This window comes from Corvus hawaiiensis, chromosome 1 (genome assembly GCF_020740725.1).
Source record: "Corvus hawaiiensis isolate bCorHaw1 chromosome 1, bCorHaw1.pri.cur, whole genome shotgun sequence".
Lineage (NCBI taxonomy): Eukaryota > Metazoa > Chordata > Aves > Passeriformes > Corvidae > Corvus > Corvus hawaiiensis.
The window spans coordinates 15,165,942-15,182,759 of record NC_063213.1 but is presented as its reverse complement, the minus strand read 5'-3'; the positions used below and the strand labels follow the sequence as shown (position 1 = coordinate 15,182,759).

The 16,818-nt window shown below is 38.9% G+C and overlaps 1 protein-coding gene across 16 annotated transcripts in view; it reads left to right on the top strand.

Annotated features, from left to right (window-relative positions):
* Positions 1-16,200, top strand: part of SVIL (supervillin) — a 100,786-nt gene extending 84,586 nt beyond the window's left edge. For all 16 annotated transcript variants that reach the window (XM_048293946.1, XM_048294007.1, XM_048293912.1 and 13 more), the window contains 18 exons: positions 783-960; positions 1,180-1,352; positions 2,616-2,771; positions 3,534-3,670; positions 4,170-4,317; positions 4,442-4,587; positions 5,411-5,586; positions 5,686-5,830; positions 6,286-6,562; positions 8,215-8,366; positions 9,507-9,612; positions 10,431-10,638; positions 11,454-11,587; positions 12,254-12,409; positions 12,813-12,956; positions 13,684-13,805; positions 14,630-14,785; positions 14,913-16,200. In XM_048293946.1, coding sequence (XP_048149903.1) covers positions 783-960; positions 1,180-1,352; positions 2,616-2,771; positions 3,534-3,670; positions 4,170-4,317; positions 4,442-4,587; positions 5,411-5,586; positions 5,686-5,830; positions 6,286-6,562; positions 8,215-8,366; positions 9,507-9,612; positions 10,431-10,638; positions 11,454-11,587; positions 12,254-12,409; positions 12,813-12,956; positions 13,684-13,805; positions 14,630-14,785; positions 14,913-14,999 — 2,801 coding nt within the window. In that variant the 3' untranslated portion in view covers positions 15,000-16,200. The remainder of the gene's footprint in view (positions 1-782; positions 961-1,179; positions 1,353-2,615; positions 2,772-3,533; positions 3,671-4,169; positions 4,318-4,441; positions 4,588-5,410; positions 5,587-5,685; positions 5,831-6,285; positions 6,563-8,214; positions 8,367-9,506; positions 9,613-10,430; positions 10,639-11,453; positions 11,588-12,253; positions 12,410-12,812; positions 12,957-13,683; positions 13,806-14,629; positions 14,786-14,912) is intronic.
* Positions 16,201-16,818: the final 618 nt, after the last annotated feature.

The window sequence follows — 16,818 nt, the reverse complement described above, 5'->3', positions numbered from 1 at the left end:
CAGAATTTCCTAAAATCACACAGCCAGTCTGAACCATATTGCCATATACAGTAAAACAGCTTTAAATGTAGTTTAGTCCTTTTAAAATCAAAATAGGATAGTAGGCTGCTCCCAAGCACAATTCATTCACTTTCCTGATTTTTTGAAAACTGACTCTCTGTAGGAGCTCATAAGCTTCCTTGTACAGTCTGTTGGCTGTTTAGGAAGCTCTCTAGAGTTCTCTGGGGTTTCCATCTCATATGTCTGCCCTCCATTTATAAGACAAAAATCTTTATGTAATTTGTAGTGTAACAGATACCATAAACCAATGTATTCACATTTCAGCATAGGAGGCACTAGCATAGGATAATGACTGTGCCACACTCACTAGTCTGAAATAGTGACTTCTCCCCTTGTGATTCTAGATCTTTTCAAAGGAAGGAATTCCATAGGTGGAGGCAAGATGGAATATACAAGACCCTAAAATGCTTACCTCATCATACTAGAGCAACTCATTTATAGTGTCTAAGTTTTCATTTAGCCATATTTCCCTACCATTTTGCGTAATTATTATTGCATATGAGTAGCAGTTACACTGTTTTAATATTCTTTATCTATTAATATTCTTTATTCTACCATCAATTAAAAAAATCAACACAAAAAAAGCCCCAACAAAAACCTAAACACTACCACCACCCCCCAAAAAATTACCCAGACAATTACCAAACAAGTCATGTTTACCTTTTCTAGAGTTAGAAACTCCAGTATGATTATTTACTGGGAGAGGTGTTCTTTTCCTGCAGTTGCTGGGATGCAAGAGACAGTGCTGACAGTTACAGGAAGATCTGTGAAAGAGGTGATGAAGCTGGATGATGATGAAACATTTTCCAAATTTTATCGCCATGTGGATTTCCCTTCCTCCTCAGTGCCTTTGGATCTTGATGAGGACTTTGATGCCATCTTTGATCCTTATGCACCAAAGTAAGAATTACTTTTTCCCCATTGTTTTGAATGCAGACACAAGGGCAATGTTCAAAATGTTCAGCTCTAAATCATCTCTTAGGTATCTTAGTACTAGGCACATCCATTTCTTCTGAAATCATGCTTCTGCCTGAACTGAGGAACTGATCCTGTTTTCTTGTCTTTAGATGATTCTGACTAGAAAAATTAACTGATGATTATAAACTGCTTGTTTTTCAGGTTGACATCTTCTGTAGCAGAGCACAAACGTGCAGTTAGGCCTACACGCAGAGTCCAGTCCTCAAGAAACCCCTTGAAAATGCTGGCAGCAAGACAAGATATTCTTCATGAATATACTGAACAAAGACTGAATGTTGCCTTCATGGAGTCAAAGCGAATGAAAGTAGAAAAAAGTAAGCTAGCAGGATGATTTGTACATGACACCATTATGCCTTCTTAATTAAAAACAAAACAAAAAATCCCAATGCAAAAACCGGAACTGAAGGAACCGAACATATTCTCTGAGTGGCAATAAATTGATTGAGGTATAAGGTGGAATGTAGACTGTCTAGGAGGCCTGGAGAGAAGGGCATGTGTGACTTCCTCAGGGAAAGTACCTATAGCCACCTCCTGTATATAGGTTTAATTATTTATTTTTAGCACAGTCACCTTGGAGAGAGAGAGAGAGAGAGAGAGAGAGAGACACGATGCCTGCAGGGTGTGCAGGGTGAGGACAGGAGATCAAGGAAAGCAGATCCAACTTTGTCATGCTGGGGTAAGAACTGGCAAGAATAGATGCACTTTTGTTAAGGTACACTGGCCTCAATTTTGGGTACTAATTTTCTCTCAGAAACTGGGATTAGCCTTCTTGCCTCCTAACAATTAATTTCCATAAAGTATCAGTGCTTTGTGGCAGGGCTTATACAAGGTGTTTTACTTGCGAAGTTGCTTTCTCCTGACAATCAGACAGGCAGCAAAGACATCATTGTAAAATGTATTTAAAGATTTGTCAAGCTACTCTTACATTATGGAGTACAAGTTTTCCTTATTACATTTGAGTAAAGAAAGATCATCTTTAACTATTGAATGCATTGATGAAAATATTAATTATATATGTAATACTTAATTGCCATCTCATGAGAAGGATTTCCCTGAGTTATAAATTCATAAAGTGTGTTGTCTTTGGTCGAGCAATTTGTAGCCAAGAATTTGGGCTGTAAGTTTACAGTAAAACATGACTAAGACTCTGAAGTGTAAATGGGTGTTGCATCACACTGTCTCAGCCAAATTTTAAGGGAATTACAGTTAATTAACCTTGTCTCTGTGCTGTCTTTTATTATTAATGACTTATAAGGCAGTGAAGATCTATACAGTACTTCACCAAACATTGGGTAGGATGCTTCCTAGCAAAGTTGGTATTTCTGTCAAATAGCATAATTCTGACACTGACAGTTTACTCTTGGATGATATCTAGAAATTTAGGTAATCCTAAATCCACAAATCTTTTGGGCTAGTGATTAATGAGTTCAACCTGGCTTTGCTGTTGCTATGGAGAAGAAGAAAAACTGAAAATAATGGGCAGCAATTATTTTCTTAATGCAACAACCAATTTTTAAATATAATTTTGTAATTTTTGTGTCTGTCTGTCTTTCCTCCAACTTCTTTTTATGTACAAGTGTCTACAAATTCAAATTTCTCAGAAGTAGCGCTTGCTGGCCTGGCAAGCAAAGAGAACTTCAGCAACATTAGCCTGAGGAGTGTTAATCTAACAGAGCAAAACTCTAACAACAGTGCTGTGCCATACAAGAAGCTAATGCTCCTGCAAATTAAAGGTATGCTGGAACTGCTTTTACTTTCCCTAAATAATAGGCTGAATGTAACATATGGGAGATGCTACCACATTTAGATGCTTAGCTTGTTCTAGATCTTCAGGTCAAGATTTATGTCCAAAACCTGAAAAAATAAGTGATAATTGTGTAACAAGTTAAACCTTACAAATAGGTTTGCATTGAGGCACTGTTGTGTGTTTCCCAAGGAGAAAACAGAATATTTCAGAAATTCTGGCTATCTCCTGTGGAAATTTTTTAACTGTCCCATTCTTCCAGTGCTCAGCATGACTTGGAAGTGATGTGACAGTGTTCTTACTCCACTTCCCCTTACAGTGCATAATAACATATCTGATTCTGCAAATAGCTAGGTTTTGGAAACAAAATTCTTAAAATTCCTGAATTCTTAAAACTTTTTATTGCCTACAGAAATTGTGCCATAACTTCACTTAAGCAAATGTAAAAGGTTCTGGAGTTTCGCTGCTGTCTGCCATTTACTTAATTCATTTATTTCCAGAAGGACACAGAGTTGTTAAAGCAAGAACAGGAAATAATAGAAATATTAGTTGATAGGAGACAACATTTATTTTGTTTCCTGTTAGTAAACTCTTTTTCCACAGTAGTAGTTTTTAATTATTCTTAAAATGTCTGTTTCCACATATTTTGCTAAGTGTGTTGGGATTGTTTGTATTTCATTCAAAACAAATCAGGTGGTGGCACTTGATAGTGGTAGTTGAAGGAATACAATTAGCTTTCTTTTCTCTGTAGGAAGAAGACATGTTCAAACAAGATTAGTTGAACCAAGAGCCTCATCACTGAACAGTGGAGACTGTTTCCTGTTGTTAACTCCACATTTATGTTTCTTGTGGGTAGGAGAGTTTGCAAATGTCATAGAAAAAGCAAAGGTCAGTACTATTTTATTATTTATTTTTAGAACCATTGCAGTGTATGTCTCTGATGAAATTGAGCCTTGGTGCCAATTCTCCCAAAAACTGGCATGTAACTTACAGTCCGTGACAGGGAGAGATGCAGGATTCCTGAAAATCGGTTTTAGGTCATGCACTGAATGAAAGCTGACGTAGGAGTGGGTAGTTTGTGAAGCTGCAAGAGAAAAAAGGATATCCTCAGGATACAGATTGAACTAAAAAAAAATAGTCTGAATTGCAGGATGTCCTTTTTATTCCCATGCCCACTGAGATCAGTCTTGCTTTAAGGCAAATGAAAGAATGAATGCATTTCTGTAACTTTTTTTTCTAGTGTCTGTTTATTTAGTGCAATAAATAATAACCATTTCTTCTGCTATTTGCTGTATTATATCTCATTTGCCTTCTCCCTGAGTAAGAATATTGCACAAGTATTCCAAAGACTTAAGCAATCCTGTTCAGATAACTGTTAATCTCTTAGGCTTCAGAACTTGCAACTTTAATTCAGACAAAGAGGGAACTTGGCTGTAGAGCTTCTTATATACAGACTATAGAAGAAGGAATAAATACCCATACCCACGCAGCCAAAGACTTCTGGAAACTCCTTGGTGGACAGACAAATTACCAGTGTAAGCATTGTTATAGTTACAATATCTGATGCTCTATCACAATAAGATAGTAGAGTCAGTTCTCTTTAGTAAAGATAGTTGGATGTTAATTTCTTTTGGGTTTTTTGACGATCTTTTCCTTAAGCCGCTGGAAGTCCTGAAGAAGATGAAATGTATGAAGCCGCAATAATAGAAACAAATTGCATTTACCGCCTCGTAGAAGATAAACTCATTCCTGAGGATGACTACTGGGGAAAGGTGCCAAAATGTACCCTGCTGCAACCAAAAGAGGTATTGTGCCACTTACTGCTCCTGTGGTAAGTGCAGGAACATGCAACTGATTATAACTTTCGGTAATTGCAAATGCTTGTGGAGAGGATCACTGAAAACTGGATCCTCTGTGTTTCTGAAAGGCTTCTGAGCGCTTTGCTGTCTAGAGTGTGCTGCAGGTCTCAAGAAATTAGTTCACGTTATCTTTAAAGTAAAATACCATTTTAGGAAGTATAAACCTTTGTGTCTACAGTGGCTTATTCCAGAATCATGAAATGCAAAACAAGTAGCCCTTTGGAAAAACAAAACAAAATAAAACCTGCTTTTATTTCTATGCCTAGCAGACTCTTCCTCTTCAAACAACCATTTCACCCATCTAAGTCGGAATGAGAGCAGGTTTCTAAAATGAAGACACGATGCATTTTCTTGAAAGTATTGAAGTCACTCCCTTTTTGCCTATGTTGTGCGTTCTGTCAGCCTTCCATGGCTGCAGGACAAGGCATAGGTTTAAATGTCAGAGAAAGCTGCTGAAACTGGACAGCAATCAGTCATGCAACAGAACCAGGTTTTTAGCAGTAAGAACTCTCTGATCTGCTAGTGACTTTAGCCACCTAAAGATACACCTCACAGCATTCCCCTTACTTGCTTCCAGTCATCCTCAGAAACTGGACATCGCAATGCAGACCGGTGCCCTGTCCTTACTTGCATTTAGTGCTACTTGTTAGTGTCACTGAGGAAACTCATATTTGGAGGAACTTCTGTTCAGCACAAGGAAACTGGAAGATCAGGGTATCACCTAACCTAATAGTAGGTTGATTTTTTTGTTGTTTGGGTTTGGTTTTAGGTGCTGGTATTTGATTTTGGCAGTGAAGTATATGTGTGGCATGGAAAGGAAGTTACTTTAGCACAAAGAAAAGTGGCGTTCCAGCTGGCAAAACACTTGTGGAATGGCACCTTTGACTATTCCAATTGTGATATAAATCCTCTGGACCCAGGAGAATGCAATCCCCTCATACCCAGGTATTGTAACTCGAATTTAGTCTCATTGCAGATACTTAGTTTTCTTGCCCTCTTTTCACAGTGTTTAATTTGATCTGTATCTTTTGTTCCCTTGCACAGAAAGGGACAAGGACGCCCAGACTGGGCTGTATTTGGCAGACTCACAGAACATAATGAGACAATACTGTTCAAAGAAAAATTTCTTGATTGGACAGAACTGAAGAAACTCAATGAGAAGAATTCTAGTGAATCCCTTCACCAGAAGGTGCATATAATAAGCATGCTAGGTATTTCAAACTAGATGACCTAGTTGGGATTGCAGCCAGGGAAATTTGTGTTCAAAGATCCAGAGCACTTTCTTTATTTTGTGGGCTTTGACCTAGGGGCCAGAACATCACTTCCTACAGCAAACCCACAGAGTTGTTTTGTATTATTATTTATATATTACATTATAATTATAAATATATTTGTGTGTATTACTTTTATATGTTATATATAAACATATTAATATATTATGTATTATTATTATTATTGTTATTATTTATATATGAGCCAGGCAGCTCAGTGACAACTGCTGAGGTGGCTTTGACAAGGCATTGAACGATGACAAGATATTAAAGTACTGAAGTGTGCAGGAGTCAAAATGTTTGACTGGAACTGTGGGGCCAGGAGAAAAAAAAGCTATGCTCAAAGAAATCTCTTCTCTGTGTTTTCTGACAGGAAGAATCCAGATCTGACTCTAAACCATATGATGTCATGCTAATGGTAGCTGTGCCTCAAACAACTGTGGGCACAGTCTTGGATGGAATGAATATTGGCCGGGGCTATGGACTTGTAGAAGGAGAAGATGGGAGGCAGTTTGAAATTATCACTGCCTCTGTGGATGTCTGGCACATCCTGGAATTTGATTATAGTAGACTGCCTAAGCAAAGCATAGGGCAGTTCCATGAGGGAGACACTTATGTGGTGAAGTGGAAGTACATGGTGAGCACTACAGGTTAGTGAACAATTCCATTTCATCCTCCTGAAACATGCAGAAGTGCAGCTAAAACTCCTGCTATTAGTGGTGAGATCCAGACCTAGATTTCTATGGATATGAGACAGTTTGAAAGGTTAGGGATGCTAATTTAGCCTCCCTAGGTCATTAAAAAATAAAGCTTTTTATTTTGTTTAAAAGAAAGCAGTAGGAAATAAAAAAGTTAGTTATTTTTGATACACCAAATGTAACTGTACACCAACTGCTTTTACCCAACATTGGTGGTGTACATGTTCACAGGACAGCTCGTTAAGCCAAATTATGCCCACAGCTTAACACCAAAATAACTAGGCAGCTGGACTAATGGCTGAGGTCTGAATGTCTTGCAAGAGAGGTAGGCTTAGCAACAAGAAAAACCTGGGTAATGGAGATCAGTAACAATGACAGGAAAAGCCCTTGCCAGCTCATTGCCCTTGCTGTCCCTTCTGCTGCTGCTGGAAACTCTTTGATCTGGATTTCAGGCTCAGCAGTGTTCCAACACAGAGCCTGAGAACAGCAGGTAAAGGCTGATAACCAGTCAGCTCTGTAAACCCATTGGAACTCTCCCTTCTGGCACTAAACTAAGAATAGGTGGCTTTTGTGGTAAGTTAAAAACAAATAGTCTAAAACTGATTGTTCCAAATAGCAGTATATTAAAATCAGTTGAAAGCAGTGTAACAGTTATACAGCTTCAGGCTTTTAGCCAAAAAAATGTAGGTAGGTCTTAGTCAGGATCCTTGAGATCAGATACTGGCAAATCCAAGAAAAATATAAAAGCTTGTAAGTCTTGGGAGAAGTGGGTAACACTAGTACTGAACTGTAAACAGACTTATAATCCAAATGGATGAAAACATATTCCATCACTCCAAAAGAGAATAAATTTTTATGTAGGAGGCAGTACTTTTATGGACTAAATGTACAGATTCCCATAAATTTTAGAAGTGGGTAGTGGTCTGATTATTCTCGACTTGAAAAAGCAGGATGCTTTCTCCTAAGTGTTTCAGTTGGATGCTGCTCAGCGCTGCTGGAATCAAGGCAGATGTTTTAATATTTTTTTTAAAAATCTGTTTTCAAACTCTTGGGGTTTTTTTAAATCTTTGATTTAATTAAACCTGTTTATTCCCTATCCACTGGAAAGAGTGAAATATTCTGTAAGTGGTTGTGTTGTTGAATTTCACTTGCTGTAAACATTATTTGCTTATCATAACTAAATACTGATTGTTAAGGAAAAAAAAAAAAAAAGCAGCTGCTCTCCTGCTGCCAAAGAACAGTGTGTAATGTGGAAAATGAGCCATAATGCACTCTTCTGGTAACATAACTGGACATGCCATTTCACATGCATATTGGCTCAAGTGCTGTCAATTATTTTTCTCCAGATAGTACCAGGTCTTTCTACATCTCTTTTTCCAGCCAACACAGGCATCTCTGCCTGTGGGCTTACATCCACCTGAGGAGACAATGCCAGCTCTGCACAGGGACACGCTGACTTGGAGACCTAATGTTCCTCCAATTGCACATTTTTTTCTTTCCTGTTCTGGATGGGATAGTGCTGAACTGGCAGATGGGATTAAACCATGTGCTGTTTAAACCTATAGCCAGAGTACTTTCTTCAGCATGTGCTCTCTGTTTTGCAGTTGGAAGCAGACAAAAAGGAGAGCAACAAGTACGGGCTGTTGGAAAAGAGAAATGTGTGTATTTCTTTTGGCAAGGAAGGCACTCCACAGTGAGTGAGAAAGGAACATCAGCACTCATGACAGTGGAACTTGATGAAGAGAGAGGAGCACAGGTGAGCTTCCTAGGTGGCAGACCCGGTAAGATTCGCCTGTCTGGGTAGCTGCTAACGGTAAACAGGAATGATCTTTTTCGCCTCCTCCCTTTCTGTGTTCTTGCCATTACAAATAGTCAGACCTCAAAATTACTTTTGACATTATTCCAACTGCCAGAGATCCTGCTTCTAAGGATATTTCTGGAAAAGGGTGGAGGAGAAGGTGGTCTCTCCCATCCCTGCAGGAATAAGTGAAGCACAGTTAGAGAGATTCATGCCTTCCTTTCATGTTCAGATAGCAGGACTGTCTTCCTAGCGCTGAGGAGAAGCACTTTCTGTAGGCCAAGGCAAAAAAATACATTTGAAATTTTCAATTTGCTTACTCTCTAATTACATATTATTGCATTGTTTGCAGAGATTCTAGCCAATGCAGATGCAGCTAGCTTGAAGCTGAGGACAGGCTAGTTTGCTTTGTTTTTAGGCATACTTGGGCTTTGCTGTGGCTTCACTGTTACCAGCATACAAGGTGGGAGGTTTAAAGTTAGTTTCTGTACCTTGATCATGTTTTTAGTTTTTTAACAGCAGCATAGAAATGACAAAAAAGACAGGAGTTCATAGAGGAGAAATATAAGGGCCCTTGATCAAGAGTGTGAGAGTCTCTGCAACGTAGCTGATTTAGGAACTGGCCATACCAGTTTCATTCTCCAAATGCAATGTTTACTGAGCAAAGAACATGCATGTTATCATAGAAACCAGTTTTACAGCAAATTTTGAACCTACTTCAGTTCCTATGTTATCTCCATATTGGTTTCAGTGAACATAGGTCAAGGTGGACAGGTTCTGTAAAAATTCATAAAATTCAAAAAATGGTTAGTTTAAACCAATTTAAATTAAAGTTCATTCGGTATTCCATTATCCTCTGAAACTCAATTGTTAGATTCCAGCTGGAGGTTTCTTTTAATATCCAGGTCGCATATGGAACCCATTGCATGCTGATATATGGTAATTTAAACAATAGTCAGCAGTTGTAAAGTAGAAGGAAAGCCATCTTTGTGGGTGGCCATAACTATATAATTTTTAGTAATCCATAGAGACCAGTTTTCCTGAGTCTGTATACTTGCCTTATTTTTTTTAATGAAGAGTGGTGCTTTCCATTTCCAGGTACAAGTGCTTCAAGGGAAAGAACCACCATGCTTCTTGCAGTGTTTCCAAGGAGGGATGATTGTGCATGCTGGAAGAAGGGAAGAGGAAGAAGAAAATGCACAAAGTAAATTATTGTTAGTTAAGAGTTTCTGCCCCCAAATCCTTCTTTAGCTGTTGTGGAGGGCTTTGTATTCAGTCTCAACTACCATAGTCTGTAGAAAGGAAAAATTAATGCCATGAAACTCTTGAGACAGCTTTGCAATGCTTTGTTTCAAGGCAGTCTTTTTCTTCTTTGAGTTTAAAATGGATTTTGTCATGCTAGAGCATGCTGACTTGATTGTATTGATGCACACATAAATTGTTTTAGTTTGGTTTTACTTAAGCCAAGTGCTGCTTTAAAGTATGTTCTTTCCTACACAGTCTGGGGAAGAAAAGTGTTTTTATGAGCAGTTCTTCTGCTCCAAAGAAAGCTCTAAGCTTTTATTACCCAATCACTGCTTTTTGTGACATATTCCTTGAATGCGGTAGTTGAGGTAGGAGAATTTCAATGGAAGTGTAGCTTGGAGATGTTCCAGTTTTCACTTGACTGTGACCTTATGTTCCTAAGGTGCAGAGGGGAAGAGGAGTTGAATAGGAGGAATACTGTGTTTGTTTCCCTTCTTCATGATATGAAAGAGCAGAACTTGACTTTTCTGCTGTTAAACTCTTCAGCTCTCAATACTTGTACTCCTGTAGCAAGGTTTCAGAAGGCATCTTTTCTGCACAGGGTTTCTCAAGTAGTGTTAGCCAGACCTGGTGCTTAGCTAGTTTATTCTGTGGCAACGTAGGCATGCAGTAGGTGAAATTCATCCAGTATGAGAACAGCTGTTCCAGAGCAGAGGTTTTGAATTTTCAGTCCTGTGTGATTTTATAATAGTGCTGCACTGTTCCTGTCTGCTCCAGGTGATTGGAGGCTTTATTGCGTGCGAGGAGAAGTTCCCAGTGAAGGAAACTTACTTGAAGTAGCGTGTCACTGCAGCAGCCTGCGTTCTAGGACATCCATGATTGTCCTCAATATCAACAAAGCTCTTATCTACCTGTGGCATGGCTGCAAAGCACAGTCTCACACCAAGGATGTAGGAAGAACGGCAGCCAATAAAATAAAAGAACAGTGAGTGTCTGACCTATATTTTGGACATGTTTATATAGACTACCAATTTACTTAAAATAGTCTGACTCAAAGAAAATTTGAAATAAACAAAGCTGTCCTCTCAGTACAAATGCAGCATGTGCATGCTTGGTGAGGAGGAGGAGTGAAGGTTGGTTGGTTTGGGAGAGTGGAGAAAACTCACATTCTGTAATTGCTTTCACTGGAGATCAAATGCATTTATTAATAGACTCACAGAATGGTTTGAATTGGAAGGGACCTTAAAGTTCATCTAACTCCAACCCTCCTGCCATGGGCAGAGATACCTTCCACTAGACCAGGTTGCTCAAAGCCCCATCCAACCTGGCCTTGAACACTTCCAGGGATGGGGCATCCACATTCTTCCTACTGGACTAATTACAGTTTAAAAAAAAGCCGTTTTCCATTTGGAATGAGATGCTAAACATCTGAATAGCAAATTAAATTGCATTTGATAGGAGGATTAGAATCCAGCCTTGTGAATAAGGAAGAGGAAATTAATTTGGGAAAGCATGCAAGGAGGACAGCAGCAGTTACAAAAGCAGGCAGTGAGAATCTACTGAGAACTCATGCGAGTATCTTCTTCACTCTGGGAATGGGATCCAAATGCTATGAGAATAGCTGTTGAAATTCCCTGTCTTGTTTTTTGATAATTTTTCAAAGTGCCTGTGTTGACATGAGGTATGCAACAAGCCTGTAGGGTTCTTTTGGGTTCCACTAATGCAAGTGGCCAGCAGGTTTGTGTTAGCTGTGTTTGGGGCAGGAACGCTGAGTTCACTCTCTCTCTTTGTGTTTTGTAGGTGTCCGCTGGAGGCAGGGCTGCACAGCAGCAGCAAGGTGACAATTCATGAATGTGATGAAGGGTCAGAGCCCTTGGGATTCTGGGACGCATTAGGGAGGCGAGATCGGAAGGCGTATGATTGCATGTTGCAAGGTAGACCTGCCTTCCTGGATTTGGCACTCACATTTTACTTTCCTGGTCTACGGTGTTGTCAGATTTAATATGAAGTTTTTGAGGAACTTCTCAGTAGTTGAGTTGATCCCTTTAGAGAAATGCTTCCAAAAATCTTACTGAATTAAGTAATACTTAAAAATAGAAGGAAAGTGCTGGAAAACCAAGTGTTTCATTTTGTTCTCCCCTGCTTCTGCTGCCCCTCTGTATTCAGGCAGCACAGAGCAATAGTTAACACCGTTACCAATATATTTAGATTCCCCTCTGAAGGGATTTAGGAGGCAGTTCTGCACACATTTTTGTCCAGCCTTTGCTTTGAAACTGCCAACAAAGGTAGCAGGGGAATTGATTTACCAAGTGGAAAATCTGTCAGTTAACTCTGAGATGGGCTTGCTTCACTTAATCTGCAAAACAGCCGGTTATGAAATGGCTGATGGTAACTAACCAGGATAAGATTCAGACTGATGGCAGCCAGCCGCTCAGCTCAACTTCTTTACAGCTGTTGCTAGTCCCTCAAGACATCTGGTTGTCTCTCCTGATTTTTCAAACTCAGAAAATTTACAGCTACTTTAAAAGTTTATTTGTTAGTTTTTACAATTAACTCTGACATTTGCTATTGTGACTCTTCTTAATTTTTGTTCTTTAAAGATCCTGGAAAGTTTAATTTCACGCCCCGCCTGTTCAGCCTCAGTAGTTCATCAGGAGAATTCTCAGCCACCGAGTATGTTTACCCTTCAAGAGACCCTGCTGTCATCAATTCCATGCCATTCTTGCAAGAGGATCTTTATACTGCCCCACAGCCAGGTATGTGCTTTAAAATACTTAAGTGACAAGAAAACAGATGACTGTATCCTGCATCAGGCAGTGTTCCAGTAATTGTAAGCACTTTTAACTTGATTTATCACAGGAGAATGTGTGCATGTGATGCTTATACAGTATTAAGCAATAACAGTAATTTTTCCATGATAAAGATGCTGAGAAATAATCAAGTATATATGTATTCCAGAGGCTTGCTGTAAAAATACATTGTTTATATCTGAGAATCAAACTCCAGCTGAAGTTTAGCTGGATGATTAACAAAAGGGATTGGTAAACTGTTAAATGATCCTACTGTGATGCTGACAAGCATATAAGAATGGGGTTTTTTAGGGGATTGCAAGAACTAGTAAGTGGCTGATGATGGATTTGTTATTTTCTGACTGTGCAGCACTCTTCCTTGTTGACAATCACCATGAAGTGTACCTGTGGCAAGGCTGGTGGCCTGTGGAAAACAAAATCACTGGATCAGCTCGAATCAGGTGGGCTACAGACAGGAAATGCGCCATGGAGACGGTGCTCCGGTACTGCAAAGGTAACAGAGTGCTGTGCCTGACTGCTCTGGGTGTGTCATACCTGTCCATGCCTTGCTCTCCTCAGCTGAAAGGTGCTCCCCCAATATATTGTAATATATTGTTTATTGTAATCAATAAACATCAGTTTATTTGAAGATACATTCTCCACTCTTTTTTTAGCAAACCATTTATCTAGTAACAGCATTGTTCCCAAATTGCCAAGATACTCTGCTGACTCAACTCTCAGTGGAAAGGCTTTATTTATTGTGTTACACCTCAGAATAACAAGTTAACAATTTAACCATTCTCATTTAAGCCTCCAAGCTGAAGCTTAGTTGATTGCTGGCAGGATACTTCTGCTGAGCATACCAGAAGGTTTCATTTACCTGAATTTGGCTAATTTCAGACCATCACACTCTGCTTACTCTATTCTGTTTTTGTAAGATAAGAAAGGCATTCGGTTAGAAGTAGCTGTTGGGGATTTTCAGCATATATGTTTTAATCTTTGCAGTCAGCTATGGTAAAAGGCAGGTGTAAGAATACTGAAAAACATGTTAAAAGGTCCCATACTAATTTTAAAAAAAATCCTGGAAAATTTATTCTTTCTGCCTTAAACTGTTTCAGCTTTTCAGGAAAAAATTAAATACTCTTAGAAGGTAGCTTTGGATAGTGGGTGAGATTGCAAAATATTGTACTGTTTTTAATTTCTGTCTTTTTTTTTTTTTTTTGTATTTTGACTGTTTTTAGGAAAAAATGTAAAGAAGCCCCCAAAATCCTATCTAATTCATGCCGGCCTAGAGCCTCTGACGTTCACTAATATGTTCCCAAGTTGGGAGCACAGGGAAGACATTGCAGAGATCACAGAAATGGTAAATCTTTTCATTGCATAGACTGTCTCCTATTGCTAGTAACTGTGTCTTGTGTTGTCAGTAACACTGGTTATTTGTGCTCTCAGGCCCTAAAATGCAGAGGATAAACTTAGAAACCACAGTTTAGGAGTCTGCAAAGGAAAAAAAAACCACCACCACCACCACAGCTAAATTCTGACTGGGAATGTGTATATCAGAGGCATTCCTGCTCCTTTTTTCATGTAACTTCTCATAGTTTGTTTTTTGTTGTTAAAAACAGGAGGAGAGTGTTATCTGAATCATCTCTTAGATGTGCTAGAGTTTGAGCTTAACAGAATAGCTGTTTCAGTCATGCAGCAATGTGCAGTTCTGGTCTGGTCTCCAAATTCGAAGTGCAGGAGAGCAAAACACCTCTGAAAGGATCAGCTGGCTCCAAGGGCTTTGTTACTGACTTTCTCAGCTGGGATGTGCAGAGTTCACAGTCAAATTACATGTGGCTGCTTTAAAAGCTTTCAGTCAAGGGGTGTCTCAACACAAATGACATCTCCTCTTTTGTAAGTCCTCTGCAGCCATCCTTAGTAGAAAATGCTCGTTTCATGACTAAACACAGATTTCAGCCTTACACTGAGATTCTGGGAATACAGGAAGTCCTTCTGCGAAGTGCAGACCTGTTTTTAGCTGTGAAATTGTTGTAGGGGAGGGCTGTTGGCCTGTGTGCACACCTGGACATATAGCTTTGTGCTCAGGCCGGGCAGGTTATCCTGTGCCATCTGCAGATGGCCATGGGCACAGTTGATGGTTTCAGCATTGTGATCCTGTTCCCTGTTTTCCTTTTCTCCTTCCAGGATGCCGAAGTTTCTAATCAGATAATACTTGTAGAGGATGTGCTGGCCAAGCTGTGTAAAACAGTGTATCCATTAGCAGATCTCTTAGCTAGGCCTCTGCCTGAGGGAGTTGATCCACTGAAGCTTGAAATTTACCTTTCAGATCAGGACTTTGAGGTAAGGAGAGAAGAGGTGCACTGTTACTCTGTGCATCTGTGTCTAACCATGCGGGAAAGTCATTTGCTGATCGTGCTACTTAATCAGTTATTTTTGCTAATAGCACATCCTCTCATTTTAAACGCAGGTTGCATTAGAGATGACAAGAGAGGAGTACAATGCACTGCCATCTTGGAAGCAGGTTAACCTGAAGAAGGCAAAAGGACTTTTCTAAGCTGTGTTTAGGGGAGTGAGCACTAAAGGGATGTCCACTCTCACTTTCTATGTCCTTTAGAAGAATCGTACCCTACATTTACAGAACAGATAAAAATAATCTGAAGTTATTAGTGACTACCTATCTGGAGGTGTGTAATACTATAAAAGGCCAAGAGAACTCTTTGAAAATGGAATTCAGTTTTGACTCTTAAAGGCAGTGTGTTTAAGCTCCATTCTCCTATGCACTTAAACAGTAGTTTCTTGAGCTACTGCTGCAGGTGTCCTTTGGCTATATACAATACTTGCCATTTTTGTTTTTAAAGAAGTTCTCTTTGTAAAGTGTTATTTTGTTAGTTTGTGGGTTACAAAGAATTTATATTTATATAAACACATAGAACAAGTATGTATTTAACAATGCAATATATATTCACTTTCAAGACTTTCATGTCAAAACTACAGAAAAGTAGCTGGATGGCAGTTGCTTGTACTGAATTAGCTATACCACCAATATGTATCTCCTTCGCATTCTGAAGTTTCTCTTTGCAATAGTTAATGAATTGTTCTCAGTGCTGCTTCAGGTGCTAAACCGAACAAAGCGTTTGTATTTATAGCATGGATTTCTTGAGAAACTATGCGAATCAACCTTTATACTTTATTATCCAAAAATGTATAGTGCCTTGGTTTTTTGTGTACAGTTTATATACAAAAAAAAAAAAAAGATTGGTCTGCATTTTGAAGATGGCTTAGAACGGTCTCCTATGTTACTTTTATAATAGTAGAAATAAAAACATCTCAGTTCCTAATACTTGTTGTAAACATTAAACATGTCTTTTGTGATATAAGAACCGAAAGTAAAAGCCTCTGAATAAACTTGTAGCAATGCTCTGACTTGTCATTAATTTGTACTGTAATCTGTACTAGGTCATTGGAACCTTCCATAACATGGTATTTTCTCAAAATATTTTAACCTTAGCTATCTGTGGGTATTGTACAGAGTTATAATTTGAGAAGCAGATAATGTAGAAAATAATCAATGTATGAGATAAAATTAAGTTGGGCAACACTTTAATGCTGAATGTTGGAACTGTCACACAACTCCTGTATCCTTTGGGTTTCCCTGTTTTATATATGAAACCAAAATTATTATGCTGGTTTTCAAAATTTGAAAAAGTCTTTTCAACCTTTGTGCAATTGGGAGTAAAATTTGAACTGAAAATAAACATTGTGTCCATTTTTTCAATAAGCACTGAAGTCAAAATTGTTTTTACTCAGTTAATTAGGACATTGAATAGAATCATCAAGTAAGTATTTGCTATTGTTTGAAATGTTTTTCAGGCATTTGGCATTTCTGTAATAAGTTGTATGGTTCTCCTCTGGTAGCCTAGTGGGTTTCACACTTTCATTCCTGGCTGCATAGCTTTCCTTCTGCCCTGCAGCCATTCAGAGCTGCTCCTGGCTTGGGGTGGTGCCTGTCGCTGCTCTTGTCATTCTCCTAGGCCAAGCGACTTGAAGTGGGATTTTTGAATGTGTGAGGTGTGTATTTCTGCAAGATCTGCAGTAAGTATTGCTCCACAGTTAAAGTGAATCTTGTTTTGACAGATGGGTTGGTAAGTTGTAATCAAGCCTTTAAGTAAATGAATTAAAAATGTAGAAATACGCAAGGTGAGTTTTGAGCACAGGAGTATTTCCTTTCATGTACTGGTTTCTGTTAAGAACTGAAACGAAAAAACCCAAGAAAATGTTAGGAACACTATTCAGAGCCAGAATGCTTCTTACATAAACTCCAGCAAAAAGCTGTTTAGATGCCAGTTCCTCAGAGGTCCTCAGCTGCCTTCTGC